General features: G+C 28.2%; 1 protein-coding gene across 2 annotated transcripts in view; it reads left to right on the forward strand.

The window, feature by feature from the left end:
- Nucleotides 1-8: 8 nt before the first annotated feature.
- LOC107455444 (plexin domain-containing protein 1) overlaps nt 9-17,824 on the forward strand; it is a 58,556-nt gene continuing 40,740 nt past the window's right edge. For both annotated transcript variants that reach the window (XM_016073010.4, XM_016073011.3), the window contains exon 1: nt 9-167. In XM_016073010.4, coding sequence (XP_015928496.1) covers nt 80-167 — 88 coding nt within the window. In that variant the 5' untranslated portion in view covers nt 9-79. The remainder of the gene's footprint in view (nt 168-17,824) is intronic.

The following is a 17,824-nucleotide window of genomic DNA, read 5'->3' on the forward strand; positions in this document are numbered from 1 at the left end:
CAGATTTTCGTTTAGTTAAGATAAAGTTCCATTGAGACCTCTAGTTCATTGGCAACTCCTTGTCATTATTGTTAGAATCATGGCGGCTTGTAAGGTTGTTATGCGCTTTATTAGCTTTTATTGCTTTTTAAATGTATTATGTAACGTTGTTTTAGCCTCTAATTACGGTAAGTAACAACAAAATAATTCTTACTAGTATTTGCAACTTTATATTTCATTTTTCTTCACATAGAGCAATTATATGAAGCTCAATTTTATTCCTCAAAATACATCTGAAAGATGTAAGCTATTATTAAATAAATGTTAAGACAAATACCCTAAAGTAAATGGGATTTTATGAAAAACGTAGTTACATTTTACAACTATGTGTATACTTGATGGGTTTTTAAACGTGTAATTGTTTCAGTCATTCTTTTTATGTTCACAACAAAATCTCTTGAAACATTAACTTAGTAAATATTTAATTGAATCGGTGTTTAAATTGACAAAAGTGTATTTCTAATTTAATGCTGGTTTTTTTTGTTAAACACTGTAACAGATCATCAGTCTGCTTTTCTCAAACGGTATAATTTATTCAGATAACTTAATTTTGTATTATTTTTCATAACTTTTTAATCAACATTATTTAAAATCTTCCTGCTATCTAACTAAAATGTTGGTTCATCAACATTACTGGATATAGTTTAGTTATTTCAATCATACTATGCACGCATTTGAATTAAATGGGAGATTTCTGTATTGTGCTAGGCAGCAGCTTGCAAGAAACTAAAAGAAACAACACAAAAAGGGACCAACTCTAATGGCATAATGCATAGTTATCCCTGGGCATTTACATGTTATTTAAAAAAATAAAATAAATGATAGTTAAAAATTTATTTGGCACCTTGGCAATTGTAGTTGGCGTGACAAATAATGATACGGAAGTATCCCCAAATTAAATTTAAACATTAAAATATAAGCTTACATAAATATTTTATTAGTGCTGGCAATTCTTTGATAGTTATTAGTTTACCAAGTGATGGATAAATATGTGTGAGATGTCTATGCTTAACATTTTGTTGCTGTGTTGACTTAAATGCTTAAAGTTATTTTAATTAAAATTTAGAGATAGCATCGAAACTAATTTTATAAAAATGAATTGTATGTATTCAATTTAATATAGGTACTCGAAATTTTGTTCATGCATGTACAACTGAATGGTTTTCTAAAAAAAAAAAATTTGCTCACTTTTTCAGTGCTTAGGATTTTCGAGAACTTAAACCATTATTTTTGCAGGACTTGTCAACAATCAGTTTTTGATGTTGAAATTCGACAATCTAAATTTTAAGTTTTTTTTGTTACTTTTTTTGGTTATCTGGGTACTAGAAACTTTAACTATTTTCAATTTAATTCATTTTTTTAAATTTTTAATTTTTGTGTTAAAAAAATAAATAAAATAAAAATTGGCAAAGTTCTACATTTTTTGGCGACTTTTCAATTAACCGAAAAGTATCTTTTTATTTTTAGATATTTATTTAGCGATGTGATCATATTTTTCATGTTTCAAGTCTATTTCTGTATAGTTTATATAGTCTTAGACTATATAAATATTTATAGTCTTAGTCTATATATAATTTTTGATGTCTATTTTTCAAGACATTGGCTATGTTGCACATAAGCTTATGTTGATGGTTTGAGTCCCTTACTTATATATTTGAATTAATTTTTTTCTCAAATGAATATTCTTGTATACTTAAATATATAGGAAGCTGTTTTTTTTTTTTTTTTTTTTTTTTTTTTTTTTTTTTTTTTTTTTTTTTTAAAGGAAGTAATAGATTATTTTGCTATGTAATAATTTTTGTTCTTATTCATTTCTTAGAACAAATTTTATTTTGCATGGTTATGGTTTTGTAGCAACTAGACTACTATTGTCTTTTTTTTTTATGTTATATCTTTTATCCTAAAATCTTTTAAATATATTGTAAGATTGAACTCCTACCTTTTAACTATTTAATAGGTTATTGGTTAGAAAGTAAATAGACTGTCATATCTTTTGTATTATGTTAAGCAGTGGAGTTAACTATTAAGATTTTCTTTTTCAAAAACGCTTGTAAGCATGTTCCTAAAGTGTTTTATGAAATAGTTTAAACTATGTGTAGTAAACATGTTGATACATTATTTTTAATCACAAAATTTGATATTAAATTAATGGTTCATCCTGGGAAATAATTTTGTAAATATTCCTTTCTTACAAATTTTAAATTTACTTGTTTCTTATTATTTAACTGTCATATTTTGGATTTTATTATTTGGAAATGCATAAATTAACACACACACACATTGCAATAATTAAATATTAATTTACTATTAAAAATTAATTAAATTATTTGAAAAAATATGAAATAATGTTTAAAAAAATTGTTATTTGTATAAAAAATTTTTGGAACTAGTTTTATTATATGTTACATTTTTTAGTTCACAATTTTCTTGTGATATTAATTAAGATGTAGAAAGTAAGATGAGTTGTAATACAAAAATAATTTTCTTTTTATTTAAAGTTTTTTTGTTTAGTTTTGTAAAAGTTAATTTTTTAATGATATAAATGTGTCGAAATCTGATGGAAGTAAAGACAAAAATTTTGATTTCTTATTAATTTAAGTAAATGCTTGCTGCGTAACAAAGTTTTTTTTTTTTTTTTTTTTTTAAAAAAAAATCATTAAAAGAGTTGTGAAAGTTTTCAGTCTTTTGATGAGTTTGTATTTTTTTGAAAAAAATTAAAACATTTAAGACTGGGTGCATTGGAACTATTAAGTTAAATTTTGATTTCATAAACAATAAATATTCATTGCAATGTATTTGATCAATATTTAGGGAAAATGGTTGTTTATTTTGAAAGCATTATTATTAGGGGAGAGTGGCTCACCTTGGGACACTTTGTTATTTTCATTTTTTTAAATTTTCTTATTTTGATCAATTTTCTTCAAAATTTTACCTGGTATTCTTGTAACATTTGAAAACATTTTTAACTAGGTTTAGATTTTGTATCTGTCATAGAAAAAATTTAAAAAAATGTTTAGTTACCTTATTATTTGTCCCAAGGTGTACCTCCTAGTGGGGCACCTTGGGACAGTTTAAAAGATGTGAAAAGTTGAGTAGAAATTTTCTAAAAATAGTATAGCTAAATAAATTTACATTTTTTAATCTTGTTGATAAAGTTTTATTTTGTTAGTTTCAACTTCTTGTATGCAAATCCAATTGTTCAGAATTAAATACCAAACCTAAAGAATGCTCAAAGCTTTGCTCTGCTTAAGTTTTAACGAAATGTCATTTGAATCTATGTATGATTTGCAGTGTTTTCATCACAGAAAAAAAATGGGTGAGAATTTCTCACCCTTTCTCAAAAACAGGGTGAGATTTCAAAAAGTTAAGTGAGATTTCAAAAATTAAAAAAAAAAAAAAAAAAAGAGACTTGAAAAAAAATCATTTCTTTAATTATAATGCATTTTTAACATCTTCTAATTTTTAAAGCATTGAATATTTTTGCTGCATCATCATATGGAAAATGTTCTACATCTACTTTTTCATCAGCTATTCTCATTAGGTTGCTCAAATGCGTATTTGTTTCGTTTTGATCGTTTCTACCCACATTTGTTTCATTTTCATTTGTCCGTTTCGGAGTAGAAGATATTGGCTTTACAAGGTATTTGTCCATCTTACATTAACGAGCAAAAAATTTGAACGTCTTACATGAAGAAACCTTACCTACGGTAAACACGTGGTTGCAGAGAAATGCGTTCTGAAAGAGGTTCCGTGGTTCGGAAGGATGGTGTTCTGTTGTTCTTAAAGGTTCTGAACAATACTGGTAAATAGGGAAGCTAGATAATGGGGCAGATGTTGAAAATAATAAAAGATCCAGGAAGAAAAGTGAAACGGATTTTATTCTAAATGGCGCAAATGAGAAATTTTTTTCAAAATGCGAGAAATTCGCGAATTTTGAAATTGGTTTATAGGATGCGCGAATTTCTCGCGGTAATCATTTTTTAATGCGAGAATATAAAAAAATATGCGAGATTCTCGCGTTCTCGCGCTGTAGTGAAAACACTGATTTGTCTTCTTTTTCGGGATAAGTAAATATTGCAGATTGATTCACTCTTCTCAAAACTGATAACTCTTACTCATCTCTATCAACTCTTTCAACACAATCTACAAATGCAACAACAGATCTTTTACCAGCAAATTTGCTATGAGCAAAATCTCCAATATGTAATCTTGTTTCACTACTTTTTTCTAGATGTACTTTTTGCTTATCGTCAAATATTTTGTCACTTTCACTGTTCATTTCATTTAAGCTGCAAGAATCATCATCACTGTTATCATTACACAAATCACTATTTACTGGTTTTCTTTTGGATGTATTTCTCACTAATTCTGAGAGCATTAAATCCTCATCTTCACAGATTTTTTTAAACATTTCTCCCAGTTTGGAGGAATGTTCATTTGGTTTGGCGAAGCGCACTCATATGTTAGTGCATGTGTATCACATATTGTTAATCCTTAATGGTGCTTGGAGGCTTGTAACATATAGTGAACCAAATCTGTTTCTTCCTCGTCTGTGAATATTTTGCAACTCTGTATATTTAAAATCTATTTAAAGTTAGAATTTGGCTGCTCTCTTTTTTTAAAGGAAATAAAATTGCGGCTCAGTGTGGTCTTACTAATATTGTGGAATTCAGCAGCTTTCTTACAAGTCATTTCCCCTGATAAAATTTGCAGTTGCTTTTTCAACATTGTTAGCACAAATTGCTGCATTATTTTTATACTTTTTGCTTCCAATTCTTGTGATTAGTTAAGTCTAATGAGTTCCTAAAATAAGAAATAATAACTATTAATAAACACATTATATAAATTAAAAAATACTTTGCATGCACAATAACTTTTTGTTAAAAATCTGTTTTTAATGATTAATTATGCATATCGAGTGTCCCATGGTGGGCCACCTCCATCTGTCCCAAGGTGCACTATATACTTAATAGGATATTTTAAAATATCATACTTTTAGACTTAGCATTAGAACAATTAAATTTAATAACTTCTAAAGGCAAAACTTTATACTTCATTATATTACCCATTATTAAAAGAAATTGTATTAAAATTTCTTTCTGCAACTAATTAAACTTTTATATAAAAGTTAATAAACATGCTTCAAAAAATAAAAATTCTAATAAATTCCTAATAAATTCTCACTTGCTTAATCAGTAGAATCAAAATATGGTCCAAGGTTAGGTGATGCTGACATATATCTGAATCTAAAAGATAATTTAAAATTTAGGACCAAAAATAAAAATGTCCCAAGATGAGCCACTCTCCCCTATTAAATCTATATTTTTATTTAATTAACAATTATACTTTAAAAAGTGACTTTTTATCTTAAAGATCTAACTTTATTAAATTTTAAAAAAAAAATAAAAAAAACTTTAAAAAAAATATGTTTAAATTTTCTCTTTTAAGTAGTTTTAAGCTTTATTTTGTTACAGGTAAGCTATTACACAATTAAAAGTTTAAATTAAGGATACATTTTCAACAATGCAGAAAAAAACATTTTGTATTGCCTGAATTAAAAGTAAGAACTAAAATCAAATCAATATAAAAATTAAGTAGATTAGGAATGCTATATTTTAATTACGTCTAAATTTCACTATAAGTTCTGCAAACTTTAATAGGAATGAATAAAATTTATATTACGAAAATTTTGAGTCCTAATATTGATTAAAATTTAACCTTGTTTAAAAAAAGCTATGTTTGGAAATGGTGCAAATTTTATCAAAATAAGATAATTTCTTTAAATTAAAGGCAATTTTAAAACTCAAAAAATTTCTCTTTCATTATTCTTGTGAATTACTGTCTACTCTGTAAATTATGAAGTTTCTGTAGCTTTAACTGAACTATGTAGTATTGATGTAGCATAATGAACCATGGTACTTTTATTTAATATAGTATCTCCAAAAAGTGAAAATTTAAAAGATTTTTATTATGTAATCAGGATTATTTGCTTAAAAAATAGCAGAATAATTTGAGAAAAATATTTAAAATTTTTTTTTTTTTTTAATAATAATTATAGTAATAATAGAAAAAAATAAGGTTGGCAAAGAACTCCTTAAATGCCATTTCTTAAAAACCCACTTAAACGAGGTTTTTATTCGGTTTTACAGTTTAATATTTTTTTAGGTGAGTGGATAGATAGCCCTGGGTTCTGTAGCTCTTACTAAGCTACTTGGTATTGATGTATCCTAATGAGCCGTAACAGTAGTACTTTTATTAAACTTCATAGTTGCCACAATCTATTAGTTATTTATACCTGTTTTAAAGCAGCCATTCACATGAAAATATTCCAATTCATTTTAGCGGGTCTCTGAAATAAATATGTATATTTCTTAAAATTTTATCTTTTAATTTTCAAGTTAAACAAGGCTTTTCCCAAACAATTTTTGCTGTAAAAATAAAAATTGTTTGTACGTAATTTTAGTAAAGTTTTTATTCTTGGTTCTGATTTAATTAAATTCTTTGCCAAAGTTTCTTCACAGTTATGAATCTGCTATAAATAAATTAAATTACTGTTCTAAAAAACACCAAATGCCTGATCAATTCCTTTGTGGTATATAAACATTTATATCAAACATATTTCAACGGAAATGAAACTGTTGCTTTAAAAAAAATCTGTGTGAAGCCAATCCTTGAATGAAGTCCTTTACATGAGTCTCAATAATGTTTATATCTATACTTATCAATAAACTGTCATCAATTTTTTTAAAAATTAAGTCTATTTGGTGACTGATGTTCAAAATAAGAAACTGTAATGTGAAAGTATTCTTTCGTAGGGGATGAAAGAAATCGAAAACATATGAGGTTTGATAATAATTTTGATTAGTTTTTGTCCCAACGTTTTCCATGTTTGAGAATTAGGTGACTTCCTTAATTCATTGTTGCACCTGGTAAATGTAACTTTTCACAGTGCAATATGCACCTGCTGTTTAAGTGTCAAAATCCCTACCCACATTAGATTCCCATTCCATTTTTTTGAGGGTCACATGACCCAGTTTCCCACATGAGGGGATCCAGGGATCATAAGGATCTGTCTGAGGGAAAGTAAAGGATGATTTTACATGTGTAGCGTTTTTAGAAAGTGCTTAAAGGGGCTTGTTTTGCCCTTAAAGGTGCTTTTTTCATTAGATGTTTTTAAAAAGAGCTTAATTTTCCCTTTTTTAAAGTGAGATTTTTTTCTTTACCATGTCCGTTTTCGCCAGGTATTATTCAAAAGCATGCTTTTCACATTGTTCTATTCAACGGCTCCCCGTTGGTTCATAGTGTATGAAAGCACCAATCATTTTACATGTTAGGTGAAATACTTGTGGGTCCGCATGTACATATACTGAGCTGGGTTAAGTCTTAGAAACTTATGTTACATTTTGTTTATGTATGTAGTGCTTAAAAATATTTTTTGAGTGCTTAAAAAGTGCTTATTTTTTGTTGACAGATTTGACTACGCACCCTGTTTTAAATGTTCTTCATAATGATTCGATCGAAAAGTCTACTTCTGCTGTATAGTACCGATTGAAGGGTCATAGGAATACTAATCTCTTTGAATACTAATCTCATTCACAAAGGATGCGATAAATTCGTGCATGCGAGCGAAAACCTTAACAACTTAACAAGGAATTTTCGATGATTTCTACGATTATGGCTAGTGTTATTTCCGGACAACAAATAAGTCCGATTTCTCCCTTTTTAAGAAAAAAATGTTTTTTTTCTTGTAATGCTTTTATCACTTAATTATTTTATTATAGTTTACCCTTTAATAAGTAACTTCGTATACAATTTGGAAATTTTTTTTCTTCTCAAATTTAATTTTCGAAAAAAATAAACTGTCTTTCCAAATTACTTTCACGCATCCTGTTAGTTTTTGTTGAATTTAACCTTTTAATATTTGATATATAGGAAAATCATTAGGGAAAAAAAAGGCGTGGAAACATAATTCCTTCGAAATATTGGGAGAGAAAAAAAAAATCACGCCATAAAACCTAACGATGTGTTTAAGGTAAATAACTTCCTTTAATTTTTCTTTTTACTTAGTCATAACCAGCAGACAATTTCGATCAGTTTGGGCTTTCAATTTTGCTTCATCTTTGAATCTATTTCACATTTTCATCAGTTTAGGTAATTGAGAATTACTGTGATTTATTTCACTCAATGAATATATTCAGATGGAATTATGGATGATGTTCTGTTAAAAAATATTGAACTACCTAAAAACAATGGCGTTAAAAAGGAGTCCAATGACCTTTTATGCGGGGCAGACGTAAGCTGGAGCCATCCAAGAGAGGATAATCCCAGATGTTAAGAAATTATATCGATAAAAAAACAGTCATTCGTGATTGCTTCACTTGCCTTTTTGATTAACTCCTCTTTTTGATTTTTCCCCCTTCAAATTTATAGTATTTGATTGATTCTTAATATATTAAAAAACAAACTTCTCTAATAATAAATATTGAGATCAGGTAAAGACAAATTATTTGTTTCAGGAGTATTTGTTGATTCTGTTTATTTAATTTTAGACTCAATCAACTTAACAAGTGAGTTTATTGCTATGAATTCGTATTTGTCGTTATATATTGATTTATACTTTAAATTGCCCGTATTAAGAATCTAATTTTTGGCAATCTTTAACTGATTTTGCCCTCTTTTGCATAATTTAAATACGTATTTTTTTTTATTTATGTTTTTATTTAAATTCTATGCCTTTTTGGCAATTCACGTGATGACTAGCCTACGGGTCATATTTTTGATTTTTAAGTATCTTTTGAACTTAAGTTCACGATGTAGTAATAAAAATTATAACTTTATTCAATTGTTACAAGGTCTGTTTTAGATTAGCCAGTGTATTTGATGGAATCTCGCAGAACATAAACAAATCAGGGGTCTGTTAAGAAGAAATTTGGGTCCGTTTACGGGTCCAAATTTCTTCTTTGGTTGTTTACAAAATATTTTTTCATGAAAACAGACCCTTCACAAAATAATTTATCTTTTAATCGGACCCTTCACAAATTTGTTTATCTTCATTATTGTTTTGTTAATCGAATAAACCCTTCCCCAGGGGGGGGGGGAGACGGTTCAAGACAAACTAAGTTTCTCTAAGTTTGAATTCCAAATGTAGTATTCTAAGAAGATATTTCTACTTTTTTAAACATCGTGTTCGCATTCTTATTAATATTAAATCATATTTTTTTTTGTAAATAAATAATTGATCAATTTATATTTATTCATAAAATTAATTAATAGAATATTATTTAAATAAAATTAATTTCTGGTACTTTTTTTTAAATAAAATATTATAAATTTAAGAATTGTTTAGGTTAACTTAATGCTGAACACATTAAGAGTGATACATTACTCAGTTGTGCAATTTAAAATTTGTCAATTGAAATTATTAAAAATGTGAGTGATTTTGTGTCCATTATTCGTCCGAAATGAATATTCTGTGTTGAGCAGTATAGGCTAAATACCAAATATTTGTATGTTGCCTCTCTAATTTAGTAACAGCAATTGTTGAGCAGAATCTTGTATCTATTTACAATTAAAAAACTTCTTGAAAAGGTTTTCAGGACCGTGGCTAAAAGAATGTGACTTAACGCTTATTACAAATTATGAATAGTTTTTTCACAATATTACAAAAACAGGACCTTTCACAAAACGTCTGGACAGACCCCTGCAAATTCATTATAGTATTTTTCATTCCAAAAATCTGAGAAACGGAAGAACCTTCTTTAACGCTCCCCTCCCCTGCTCAAAAACTGGATCTTATTTGTAGACCTGAAAATTTTGTTTTTACCTTTTGTTTGACTGAGCTTTTTTACTGAAAAGAATGGGCAGACGTGGTTATTGTATTTTATCTCAAACTGGAATCTACAACAATAAATTCACGAAATTATGAGTAGATTTTTTCACTAGAATAGGACATTTCTCAAAAAAAAAAGTATGAATCGACCTTTGTCTTGAATTTTAAGGTAACAAAATAAATATTAGTGATCTAACGAATAGTCATTTGTCTGAATAGTTGAACACGGAATATCGGCCGAATATCAAATATTTGGCTGTCGAATGAATTGAATACATATTTAAAAAAAAAAAATCATTTATAAATAGTATTTTTTATATATAAATAAGTCTAGTCAGTTTAGTTCTATTTAAAAATAGTAAAAAATTATCTCTCTGTATTGTTGGTATAGGGCATGGGTCGCCAAACATTTTCCCTCATCGACCCCTATATAATTTTTCGAAATCTCCATCGACCCCCATAAAATTAATTTTCCGTTAATTAAGATAAAACTCTATTAGATACTGTGTTTGTACATTTATTTTATGATTTAAACATTTATTAAAGTAATAGTACATTGTGTAACAATAGTTTTATGAAAAATATATTAACGTTGAAATTTAAATACCTAATAATTTATTAAACAATAATAAGTAATTATAAATAAGTAAAGTAACTACAGATTTATTGCTTCTTAACCAATGAGATGAGTGTGCCTGGTGTTTTTTTTTTTTTTGCTGCAAGGTTCGCTATTGAATTTACGTGACTGATACCGGCTTCAACCATATAGAAACTTGGAAAAGCTAGCATAAAAAGGCTGAGCTTTTTCATAAAGTTCTACATATTTTTGCATTATATTTATATTTGTTCAAAATTTACTGATTGTTAAATTTTTAACAAGCGTCTATGCTTCAAGATCCGATAATAATTCAGCAAACTCATCTTGCAGGTTGATGTCCACGTTTTTGATGATGTGTTTATTAATTTATGTTCTATAAAGAAACTGATATTAAGTCAATTATAAAAAAAAATCACAAATTTTACATACTCAATTGGATATTTGGGATTATATACGCATTAAGAACTGTTTTTTCTTCGACCCCCAATCGACCCTTCCGATTCGGATCGACCCCCTGGCTCAGATCGACCCCCACTTTTGTTAAATAGACCCCTGGGGGTCTATATAGACCACTTTGGCGACCTCTGGTATAGGGTAAAGAGAAAAACACCTTAACAGAAATGTTTAAGATAATAAAGATAATTAGAAATATTAAATATTTAAAAAACTAAGTTGTTAAGTTTAAATAAAAAGAAATAGAAGAAAAAATCCTTATAGTTTTTTTTAACCATGTAACATAAGATACAATGTTTATCTGAAAAGCTTTTAAAAATGCAGCTCTATCGTAAAAACGTCCATGAGGAGCAAAGAGTTTATGCAAAAACAAAACTGAAAAAATAAAAATCGATCTTAATTTTTGTAAGAAAGCTTTACATTTCAATTTTTCTATTTACCGTGTTTTCAAGAGAAAGTGAAGATTAAAGTCTAATAGAAACCTTCTTAATTGTCGCGTCCTAATAAAAACGTAAGATTTTTGAAAAAGAAAAGCTAGATAAAAAACCACACGAAAATCGTTTATAGTTTTTAAACAAAATATTTAACGCTAGAAATCTTAATTTGACTTTTTCACATAGCCGTATTTTTAGAAAAAAAAGTGACCATAAAAGAATAACGTTCGTTGGAAACGCTCTTTAAAAAATGTTTTCATAAAAAACGTTGATACAAAAAAAGTTATTAAAAAAAACAATAGAGGAACAGAAAAAAATTGCTCTTAGTTCTGAAATCTAACTTGAACGTTGAGCCTATGTTCTACGAACATGGCAAAAAAAGTTCTCAATTTTTAAAACATTAAGCGTTGAAAAAAACTACGAAAATTAACTTGCCTGAATATAATTTAAAAAAAATAAAACACACATATTTTGTGTAAAGTAATCTAGTTTTAATTTTTCAATTTGTCTTTCAGAAAATAAATTAACAAGCTGTAGAACTTAGCAAATATGTGCTAAAACTACTTCTAAGAATGTATATTAAAAAAATAGATTCTAGATCTAGATCTTCTTAACTAAGTCTATACAAATTTACCCCCAAAAAATCTTAATCGAAAAATACTTAGCCTAATATTTGTTACATCCCTAATAAATATATAGACCTTTTAGAATCAGTTTTAGAAAATTAGTCGGCAGTTATTTTTCTATCTCATATCGCTATGCGCCTTTTCGAAATCAATGTCATTTAGTTTCAACTTGTTTATTACAAGTATATATATTTTTAGACATAGCTTTCCAGAGGAAAACTTCCTGATTTAATAATCAGTTATCACTACGTTTCTTTTGAAGATGTTTATTACATTTTTACTTTTAAATAGCATGTAGCGAGAAAATAATTTCTGGATTCGTCGACTAGATAGATGACGTAGTTTCACCTTGACTGGCATTGTGCACTGCGTTAACTAATTCCAAACAAGAAAAAAGTTGATTGAATTTTGAATTTTTTGCGTTGTTCTAAACCAGGAATTCAATTTTTCGCGTGCGTCACTCAATCAAGGGCCTTTATTTTTCGTTTCATTGACGCCAAGAATTGGAAAATGCTTTATTAGAACGGGACAAGGTCGCCAAATGACTATTTTTTTTTCTCTCTCTCGTATTCCGATGTTCCGTATTCCGACGCTTGACGCTTCGAAAGGCGTTGTTAGTTTTTTTTATTCAACGGTAGGCTGATTCCGAAACACATTTTATCTATCATGTTCCATTGCCCTCAGCTATATTCGTTTGAAAGGGCCCATTGTTGGATTATTACAAATGCTCGAACAATATCGTTATGTATCCGTTTTTTATTTATTTTTATTATTTTTAGAATGAATTTCCAACTCCTCCCCCTGATCTGGTTTCCCGTCTTATGCTTGATGGCGTTATGAAACAGGGGATAGTTATGTTTAACTTTTGGGAAATATTTTACATTGAACGAAAATTCTATGTAAGGGCAAACACTAATAAATCACATAATTTGCGACATATTTATTAATCTTTTTGTATGCTAACAGGGGTCTGTCCAGACATTTTGTGAAAGGTCCTGTTATTGTAAAATTGTGAAAAAACTGCTCATAATGTGTGAATATAAAATAAGCGTTATTAACGCTTATTTTATATTCACACATTATGAGCAGTTTTTTTACAATAACAGGGGTCTGTCCAGACCGAATTTACTACCGTTTAGCGGTACCTTCACAAATTCAACTTTACGAAAAACGGTAGTTTCACACATTTAATTTTAAGAAAAACGGTAGTTTCACACATTTAATTTTAGGGAAAACGGTAGTTTCACAAAATACTTTTTCTTAAAATTTTATTTTTGTATTCCTTAAGAAATGATAAATCCATATTCTTGCCATATTTTTGTGTTGGATTTTTAAATATAATTTTTAATTTTTCACAAATTATGTCTAAATTTTCACAAAATATGTCTAAATTTTCACAAAATAGGTACCTCTCAGAAAAACCTAGACAGACCCCTGGTTAAGTCACATTCTTTCAACCAGGGTCCTGCTTTTGTGATTTTGCGCAAATAGGATCCTGTTATTGCAAAAGTTGCTAAAAACCTTTTCAAGAAGTTTTTTAAATCGTAAATAGGTACAAGATTATGCTCAGCAATTGCTGTTACTAAATTGGAGTTGCAACATACAAACATTTGTTATTTAGCCTATACTGCTCAACGCAGAATATTCATTTCGGACGAATAATGGAAACGACATATTTTAAATAACACAACTTAGTAATGTATCACTTTTAATGTGTTACGCATGATGTAAACTTATTCTTAAGTGTATAATATTTTATGTAAAAAATACCAGAAATGAATTTTTATTTACATAATATTCTAGTAATTAATTTTATGAATAAATATAAATTTATCAATTATTTATTTACAAAATTATCATTTGATATCAAAAATGTGCTCACGGTGCTTTTAAAAGCAGAAATATTTTGTTAGAATACTACACTTTGAATTTAAACTTAGTGAAACTTGGTAAACTTAGTTCGTTTCGTACAAAACAATAATGAAGATAAACAAATTTTTGAAGGGTCCGATTAAAAGATAAATTATTTTGTGAAGGGTCCTTTTTATGGAGATATTTTGTGAAGTGTCCGTTAACGGACCCAAATTTCTTCTTAATAGACCCCTGGCTAATCTTAGTAATATCACAAAATTTGTTAATACAGGGTGCTTGCGTTTTTAAAAAGTGCTTAAAGGCATTTAATTTTGATTTACGATTTTTAAAGGTGCGTTTTTTTCGGTGTTTGTAAATGGTGCTTAATTTTGTGTCTCTTATAAAGAGATTTTTCTTTGCCGTATCGATTGTTCTAAATTACAAAAAAATGCAAGATTTTCACAATTTTCTCTCCAATTTTTATCAGAAACTAGTTATTTTATCATGATTATGTAAAGTTTTTGTTAACTTTAAACGATAGAAAAAAATAATTTTAATGCTGCACAGATCAGAATTATGATTTTGTTTTGGAAGTGATTAAAAATATTTTCTGCATGCTTAAGTACTTAAAAAGTGCTTATTTTTTGTTTTAAAATCTGGCTACGCCCCCCTTTTTACTTCCGGTGCTGTTTTTCTGTGATTCTAAATTGACCAGCACCGTATCGTTTCAGTATTTTTCATTTTTATTGAGATACATGTCTAATCAAAATTTACTATCACGTTGTATCGACAGTAAATATTGATAATCACGATATCCTCTGAATTTCCAGGCCCCTTAATAAATTTGCATCGATTAATATTTTTGTTTCCCAAACGAAACTTAGCAATACTCTTGTTTATATCATACTCAATTATTATATGCAGTTACAAGAAACATTCAAAATGTTATCGTATTCGATATTCCTGTCACTGACGATCGCGATATTATTGTATTCGATAATTATTTATTGCGTAGCTGCCAACTCTTTTGCATTTTGCAGAAAGCTTTTAACTTTCATTTTTCTGCACTGAGATTCAAATCTGAATTTTGAAGCTGCACTTTAAAATTCTGTGTCTTAGATCTGAACTTATGCAAACACATGCGTGTCTGTGGATAGCTTAATTCCTTGCTCAAATATTGATATCTTGAATTTTCGCTTTGCGTCAGCCTGAACGAGGCTTAACTCATGTCTGTAATGCAAAATATGAAATGTTAACGTTAAAATATAAATGTTGTAATAATACTAATGCAAAATATAAAATGTTAAGCATCTGATTTTTCTACAAAACAGTCAACGATTTGGGAATTATTTGCACTGATTTTGTTAAACATGGTGCGGAGCTTGTTTAATCAGTTTAAAAAAATTAATCAGTTTATTCCAAATAAGTGTTTTAAAAAAAAGTATGCTTATATTCAGAAAAAGTTTGGTTTTCTGATTGATTTCATAACTTTTTGTTTTATTTCGCGCAATATATATTAATTTTTAAAATTAATTTTAGAGACTAGATTCAAAGACTCATATGTTAGTCTTTATGTGCGTCAAAAAAAAAAAAAAAATGTCGAAGTACGTTTTTGTGTCTAATTTCCATGCATGCCGATTTCTCTGGTTTTAACGTGAGATTTTTGAATTAATATTATCCAAGATCACTATGAATTAATATTATCTAAGACCACTATGAATTAATATTATCTATGACCACTATGAATTAATATTATTTATGACCACAATTATCAAAACCCGATACTCCTGTTGTGAAATGTTTTAGGCATTGGCTAAATTTAAAAAGTTATGCTTACCCTAATTATTAAGGATCAACCACTTTAATTATTGTTGCATTTGACATCGTTTGTGACTTAAATAATCATCTGTACAATTACGATTCCATTGTACATGAAAATCGGATCATTAGATCATAATTTATTCAAGTGTCTATTTCTATTTATTTTATTTATTCTCCTATTTTATTATTTATTTTGCATTTTGCTTACTGTATATTAAATTCAAGATTATGAAGTATGGATTTGGACATTCTTACAGTGTTTATGCACATCAAATATGTATGTTTATTCAGTCAACGTATGCCTTTGTGTCTTAATTTTGTAACTTGAACAATCGTCTGTACAAGTTAATTAGCATGTTTAAGATTAAACTTTCGAACCATTTCGTGTTAGAACGTGAAAAATTCCCATCATTAGATCAAAAGTTACTCAGGTTTTCCTTTTCTTTTTGCTATTATTGTTGGCATTCTACACTTAATTTCAAGTTATTTTTGAGGAAAAGTTTGATCAGTTTTTATTCTATCCACCAAAATTTTATCCCAGCTGCATGTCTGAATGAGAGGAAGAAGAACGTGTTTGTTTATTATTTAATGAATGGGGATTATCATTAACCTTATATGTCTGGATTGTCTGCGTTTATTTGTTTAGTTTCATAAGGGTGACGTGCTCGTTCAACTTATATGATGTAAACGATTTGACCTTTGTTAACTTCTATTTTTATGAGTGTCTGAAGTTATAAAAGCTATTAATGATCCTTATGGCTTGTTTATTATTCGTGGTTAGATGTCTCTCAACATTGATTGCATCGAAACTTTAAAACGGAGATTTCTTCATTAATTCCACGATAATTTTTTTTATTTTTTATCTGTCATTCCATTCCTTGTGTGGAATTTTATTTGTGGTTCGTTAAACTATCAGTTATTAATCTTGATTGTAAGTTTAGATTTAATGTATAAAATTGTTTTTTAAAAGATGTATGTCGGTGCGTAGCGTTTTTAAAAAGTGCTTAAAGGTGCTTATTTTCGATTTTTAAAAGCCCTTAAAAGTGCTTTTTTAATTAGGTGTTTTTTAAAAAGTGCTTAATTTTCCCTTTTTCAATATGAGATTTTCCCATATGTTGATTTTCGCCTCGAATTATGCAAAAAGACACTATTCACATTGTTCAATTAATGCAACGTTTTCACAATCAAATCAACCCCAAGCAAGCTATTTCGTCATTTTGTCAGTCCGTAGCTTATGAAAACGTCATTCGTTTTACATGATTCAAAATTTCAAAACAATGCCAAATTTTTTTTTTCTTTTGACTTGACGGTTAAAACAATATAAAACCGTCAATTGTCAAAAACTTTCCAACCCTGCCTAATTATGATATTTTTTTTTAAAGTGCTTGAAAATATTTTTTGAGTACTTGAAAAGGGCTTAAAATGTTTGTATTTTTTGTTGAATAATTTAGCTACGAACCTTGATATGTATAGAAAAAGAAAAGAGTGTACCTGCGGGAGCGGAGAATCCATAAAAACTGATAACTACTTTTTTGTTCTGAAAAATTGCGGGGATAATTAATGGAATTTTTCCCAAATAAGTAAAAATCACAGAAATTCCCTAATTTCGCTCCTATGAAAACAAAAAAAAAAAAAATTCCCTAAAAAAAATGAACAATTCGGTGCTTAGTTTTGTTTCAAATGTGGATCAATATCAGGGGTCTGTTTAGAAGAAATTTGGGTCCGTTGACGGACCCTTCACAAAATATCTTCTCATAAAAACGGACCATTCACAAAATATTTTAACTTAAAAACGGACCCTTCACAAAATATCTTAACTTAAAAACGGACCCTTCACAAAATGATTTTTCTTTTAATCGGACCCTTCACAAATTTGTTTATCTTCATTATTATTTTGTTAATCGAATAAACCCTTTCCAGGGCAGAAAACAAGAAAGATGGATGTAAACGAATTAAGTTTTGTCTTCGGCAGACGATTCTTCCATTATTCGTCCGAAATTAATATTCTGCGTTCAGCAGTATAGGCTAAATACCAAATATTTGTATGTTGCATCTCTAATTTAGAAGCAGCAATTGTTGTTTATTTTTTAAAATTTAATTTTTTTAATTATAATTTTACAGTGTTGAGCATAATCTTGTATGTCTTTACAATTTAAAAACTCCTTGAAAAAGT

This window comes from Parasteatoda tepidariorum, chromosome 2 (assembly GCF_043381705.1).
Source record: "Parasteatoda tepidariorum isolate YZ-2023 chromosome 2, CAS_Ptep_4.0, whole genome shotgun sequence".
NCBI lineage: Eukaryota > Metazoa > Arthropoda > Arachnida > Araneae > Theridiidae > Parasteatoda > Parasteatoda tepidariorum.